The sequence below is a fragment of the Limulus polyphemus genome, unplaced genomic scaffold (genome assembly GCF_000517525.1).
Source record: "Limulus polyphemus unplaced genomic scaffold, Limulus_polyphemus-2.1.2 Scaffold384, whole genome shotgun sequence".
Lineage (NCBI taxonomy): Eukaryota > Metazoa > Arthropoda > Merostomata > Xiphosura > Limulidae > Limulus > Limulus polyphemus.
The window spans coordinates 128,880-134,970 of record NW_013665994.1 but is presented as its reverse complement, the minus strand read 5'-3'; the positions used below and the strand labels follow the sequence as shown (position 1 = coordinate 134,970).

At 29.3% G+C, this 6,091-nt stretch overlaps 1 protein-coding gene across 2 annotated transcripts in view; it reads right to left on the bottom strand.

The window, feature by feature from the left end:
- Positions 1–1,799: 1,799 nt before the first annotated feature.
- The window catches only part of LOC106457876 (inositol-trisphosphate 3-kinase A-like), a 64,876-nt gene continuing 60,584 nt past the window's right edge, over positions 1,800–6,091 (bottom strand). For both annotated transcript variants that reach the window (XM_022383924.1, XM_013917325.2), the window contains exons 7-9: positions 5,209–5,310; positions 4,844–4,915; positions 1,800–3,207 (exon numbers count right to left, since the gene is read on the bottom strand). In XM_022383924.1, the coding sequence (XP_022239632.1) occupies positions 3,004–3,207; positions 4,844–4,915; positions 5,209–5,310 (378 nt within the window). In that variant the 3' untranslated portion in view covers positions 1,800–3,003. The remainder of the gene's footprint in view (positions 3,208–4,843; positions 4,916–5,208; positions 5,311–6,091) is intronic.

Below are 6,091 nucleotides of genomic sequence, written 5' to 3'. Positions count from 1 at the left end.
AAAGATAACAACTAAATTCATTTGAAAGTAACTTAAATATTAAAGAGAACAATCTTATATAATCATTCTTAATATTAAAAATTGTAAATCAAAACATCATAAAATTTAAATCTGTAATGATTAAAATTCACTGAATTATCAGAATAATTAAACCATTTGAAGCTTTGTACCATCAGTTTTAGTAAATGCTCCTGAAGAAGCTGTAAACGTTGAGTGTTTAATTAAATAAAAATATTTTGTTTTTATAAGATCATTTATAAATAATTTAAAAAATATTTAAGGAATCTAACTATATAATTAATACTTGAAACAGTCTGTGCCTGATGAAGCCTTTACTGGCAAAACCATGGTCGTAATTGTTAATATATACATGTTGACAGACAAATAGTAAAATGGTGTCTCATGCTTAGTAAATGCTGCTATGTTATCATTGTATTAATATATACATGTTGACAGATGAACAGTAAAATGTTGGATTGTTTATTAGATCTAGTAATTGTATGTGTGCTATTAGTACTGGCATATTAATGGCAATAGCTTAAGATTGTAGATACATAAGTAGCATATCATAAAATTAATCTCGGCATATATGTTGCAAGTTCCTTTCACTTACAATAGTGTTGGAAGACTTACATATTATTTTATGTACACTATACTCTGTGTGGTAGCTTCATCAGGCAAAGCATCATGCAAAATATTAGGTTAATTAAAACAACATTACTGAAACTATTATAAATTTTACTATAAAAACTTTTCAAAATTATGACTTACACTTTTAACTTCAGTAAGTTTCAGAGACAAAAAATAACTTTCTTGAGTTCAAATGTACTTAGTAATTTAGAATTCCTAGATTTATCTTTGTCTGAGAATTTAGTTGTCTATAATGATTCAAAATTAGAACCCTTGTATTAATCCATCACTTAAGGTGCTCTTCTATAAATATTTAAATAAAAGCTCTTTTGCATTTCTTTCCATACACTTTGACACCTTGTGAAACTCTCATTAAGTCTGGATAAACTAATGTTAACTGTAATAGTATGTATGCAGAATCATAAAGCTATATACACTAAAAACTTCATTATCCACATTTACATATCCGGAAAGCTCTTGTAACCAAAAATTTCAATATCTCCAAATATAAATTCTCATTGTTGCTTAATGGCACTGTTGTGGCTTTGTTTACATTCCTTTTGCCGGGAAGTTTCATTTGTTAGCTGCCTTGTACTGCGATTCACATTTAAAATATTGTACTTATGTTTTTATACAGTTTAAGGTTTTTTACTACAATTATTATTGTTTAAAACTGTTATTGTTAAAGACGATGTAGAAATACTGTACTTTAGATCATGAACAAGGTGTCAAACATTTTCCTGTAAAATATTATAAGGGCAATGCTTTTGTAACTGGAATTTTCAATTATCTGGCACTGCCCACATCAAGCAGATGCCCAATAATAAAAGCTTTTACTATATATGCATATTATTTCCAAATTCCAAACCTGGAGGTGAAGTCAGTCAACCTATATAAATTCTTCACATGTACATTCCTATGGACTTTTTTGGTTACCTTACCCATTATTAGTTAATAGTAATGCATCTTTAAAATGTTATCTAGTGAACTAAGAACAAATTTGCTACACATATTTCAATAGAGTTTATTGCATACATGTACAAAAGACTAATGAGTAATTATGTGTCAACTGTATACTAAGAATATGTCACACAATTTCAAGATTTCTTCTTTTTACTAGAACAAGAGATTCCCAAAAAAAATATAATAGCACCTTCCATAACAAACACTTTCCATGGGAAAAAAAGTTTCCACATTGTCAGCATTTTATTTATGATTATTTCATACACTTGAACAACAGTTATTACACAGTTATATATGTATTCAAAGTTTACAAAGAGTGGAAATATAAATCAATGTATTTTATTATGTTACACAAAAGTTTAAAAACGTTATATAAATGACTTAACAAAAATAGCACTGTTCTATAAATGGAATAATACTTGATAAAAAGTAATTGTCACTGTACAAGTTCACATTATAAATGAATATAGATATATTGTTGGCACTTATCACTTACTTCAAATTACTTAAAGTAATAATTATAAGCAAGTCATAAAAGTTAATTTTTACTGAAGTTATACAAAACAAATTAAAATGTTTAAGCAGAAGAACACTTTCTTTCTAGTTACGTATTGAAGAAGAATGTCAACTTTATCTTTGTCCCATCTACTAATCTCAACCAAACATGCCTAATTGTCTGTTCTGAGACAATTTCTTCACAATGAACACACATCAATCACTAAAAACAGGATGGTATCCTGAAATACCTTTCACATACATTCATAGTGTAGTACTATAGGACAAAAATAATAATCATAATCAATATTCAAAATAAAACAGCATTTTGAATCTTTTTTTTTTTCCCTGTTAAATCATATGATTTTTTTTCTTCAATATATACATAAAATTACCATATTGCAAGAAAACATCATAAAATAACTTTATAATTGATGATTTTCATTACATACGAAACTGGAATCTTTTATGGAATTAGAATATTTATAAATTTCATGGAATAACCAAAAGCTATGATTTGTTGGTGATTAAAAAAAATTAAGTTCCTTAAAAAATTTGCACCAACACTTTAGAAAGTTTTAAAAAATTAATCTAAACTATAATTTCTAAAAGCCTTGGTAGATCCTTATGTGACTTAGTTTTTACTAACCAAAACTAGTTTACATGTACAAATAGTTATTTTAATATTTCTCATTTTTTATATATCAATACATGAGGTTATTTGTAATAAAGTCCTTACTTCCTTTAAGAATGCAGTCTATCACATGGGATTACCAAGATTTAACTGGGAAAGTAGCTTGCATGTGTCAATATAACACTGTTCAGTAGCCCAAATGAGGTAAAGTCGATTTTAACCAACATCACATTCCCCCTCCCTGAGACAGAAATTTATAGATTCAGTTTTACTAGTTTAATTCACTTGTTCTCTTGCAGCACCTGAAAAAGATGTACAAGATTTTTGAGTCCTAAAAGAAACCCATCCTCGTGGTTGCCCATCTGCCAAGGATCATGATGCGAGATATGTACTTCTGGTGGTAATGGGCGTGTTTTGGCAAAATCAATCAACCAGATGCCAGCATTCTTGGCGTCATGAACAAACAACAGAGAACTTCCAATAAGCTGTTATAACAAAACACTTATTAATCAAATTACTGCACACATTATAATGGATATGTTTTAACAAAATCAAGCAACCAAACTCTACGTGTAACATTATGTTGAAAACAGAAAATTTTCTATAAGCTATAAGTGACATGAAATATTCTTAAATAGCAAAAACACAAATATTCTTCATGATACTCAATTGGAAGACCAACCATATTCTAGCTGCTTTAATTTAAAAAATGTTACCAATATTATTCTCCAAATGTATACGCTCATACTCATCAAATGATCATCTTCAAAGCCACATAAATGATGCCTTACTAATTTTTTACTGAACATAAAATTAATTACTTTCTTAAATGTTATAAAACAAAGAAACCTCCTTATTCTTTACAAGTATAATTTTCTTAAAACTATGGCTTAACCACTGCAATTCCTCACTAATTCAGTGAATGTCAAAAAAATTCCTGAGCATCTAATAAAACTTAAACAATATAATAACTTCGAGCAATAACATAATAACTATTTCAGATTTCATTTAATTTACTGATATTTTACATTGTCTTTTTTTTTTACCGACAAAACATTGTGGTCTGTAACTCATGAAGTACTTGTTAATATATTCACCAACTTTTCCTTTATCTTTATTTCTTTACTATTTAACTTCAACTTTGTAATAATATGTGCAAAAGAGGTATCCTACATACATGTGGAAATTCCTGAAGATCATTACCATGATAACAGGAACCTTGTCCTTAAAAAAACATTCTGTGAAAAGTTATATCTGGATTTTTAGGTAGTAGTTAAAAATCTCATTAGGGTTTGGTTATTTGAAAGCAAAGCCACACTGGGCTATCTGCTGTGTCCACCGTGGGGAATCAAACCCTGAATTTTAGCATTCTAAGTTCTTAGACTTACTGCTGTCCCATCAGGGGACCTCATTAGGATAATTAAGGGATATGACCATAAGTTCCTAATTTCATTTTTGAATGTGTGTGTGTGTTATTTTAAATTTAAAGAATGTGTGATTTATGAGTTAGGCCTTCAGCATGTTGCTTGCTATAATGATACTTGTCAATACTAAAGTGATAAGCATAACAATTGTCCAATGTGCAGTAGACATCAAAAACCCATGTTACAAAAGTATAGATTTGGCTCCAAAAACTGTGGCAGGTCATTAGAAATATGTTTGGGCAATTTCTAACTTTCAGATTAATAGTCTGTTTATTTTTGACCTACTGGTACAGTTACTGGTTTCTTTATAGATCAGCCAAAACTTTGAATTTCATAAAATTAAAATGTGTGTGTGTGTGTGTGTGTGTGTATATATATTTATATAATGTGCTAGAAGAAACAAAGAATGCAATCAAACAGCATACTTAATTAATTTAGTTTTGTAATCATCTGAACATCAACAGAATATAAATACATTTTGCTTATCATTATAATGAACTTTGTATTTCAGTTACTGAAAGTTATATGTGGGTCATTACAATATCACAACAGTCCATTATTTCAAATCCGTCTCATAACAAGCTCACAAACAAATCTAGCATAGAATTAAACTTAAAAATCTCAAAATTATCAATAAGAATTATATACCAGCACAAAATTTCATACATAACAAAATGTCAAAATAAAAAGTACCAACCTCGTGACTTGCAAAGAACTTTGATTTTTCCAGAACACTGTATAGGTCCTTCAGGCGACTCATGTACTTTTTCTTTGGAATATACAGAAAACAAAACCCTTCATTCACTCTTTTCAGAAGTCACATAATCAAGTTACTTTTCTTTATAATACAACCAAAAGCTTAAAAATTTCCAGAAATAAAACCACCACACATGAAAAGAAAAATTTACATTTTTTTAATTAAACATGAAAATTAGTTTATATCAAACATGTAGTAGCAATAACAGAAATCTGTAGATCTCATTTAAATTATGTTACTTAAAAATGAGGTTCTGTGTTATCCACATCATGCAGATGGTCAACAGGAATAAGTAAGAGACTCACCACAACATCAGGATAGCCATCTGTAAATGTCTTTAATACTGCTAAAACTTGCTCTTTAGTTTTGGTTTTCTTGAAATCCTTAGTAGAAGACCCATCAGCTTTCTAGGAATATTAACAAAAAATAGTAAGTCACTAAGATTTTTGTTTTCACTATTATATTTCATACAATGTATAACAATCCTAAATGGTATTTTATTATCTTTTAGACAGATGAGTGAAAAGCCTTTTAACAGTTTATAATATAATGATTTGAAGATAAAAGTAATTAAAAAACTACCAAAAGTTGTGAAATATAATTATATTTAAATGTCTTTTTGTCACCATTAGACATCCAACCAGTAGGTTATTTTGTCAGTACTAAGAACAATATGTTACCTTCTAGATTGGTTGGCATTGTTATGACAGCGGAAGTCACGTAATGCTGTTAGCACATGCGTGACTGAGTTTCTAGAATTACTGGTGAAACTCGAGTGTGATCGAGACACCTCTTTGTTAGTATATAAGCCTGGCAGAGAAAGCCAGCGGATATATAGATTGTGAATCGCTGTGACTTATAGCGTGTATTATAAAAGTTGTTAAGTTTAAAGTGACGAGAAACTTACTGACTGTGGAATTACTGTGTACTAAAAGTTTGTATCAAGAAAGAATAAACTGGTTTAATCAAGAAGGGATTTGTATCACTGAAGTTCCTTGGGAAGAATTTATACAGGAAATTATCAAACAAGCAAATACGTAACAAATTGGTGTCAGAGAGTGGGACGGAAAAGAAAAAAAAAAGAAGAAGGGCATGAGAAGTGGCAAATCAAACTACAGCTTAGCAGATTTGAAGGCAGCAATACAAGAACAGCAAAAGAAACAAGAAGAGAGACAACAGCAGTGGAAA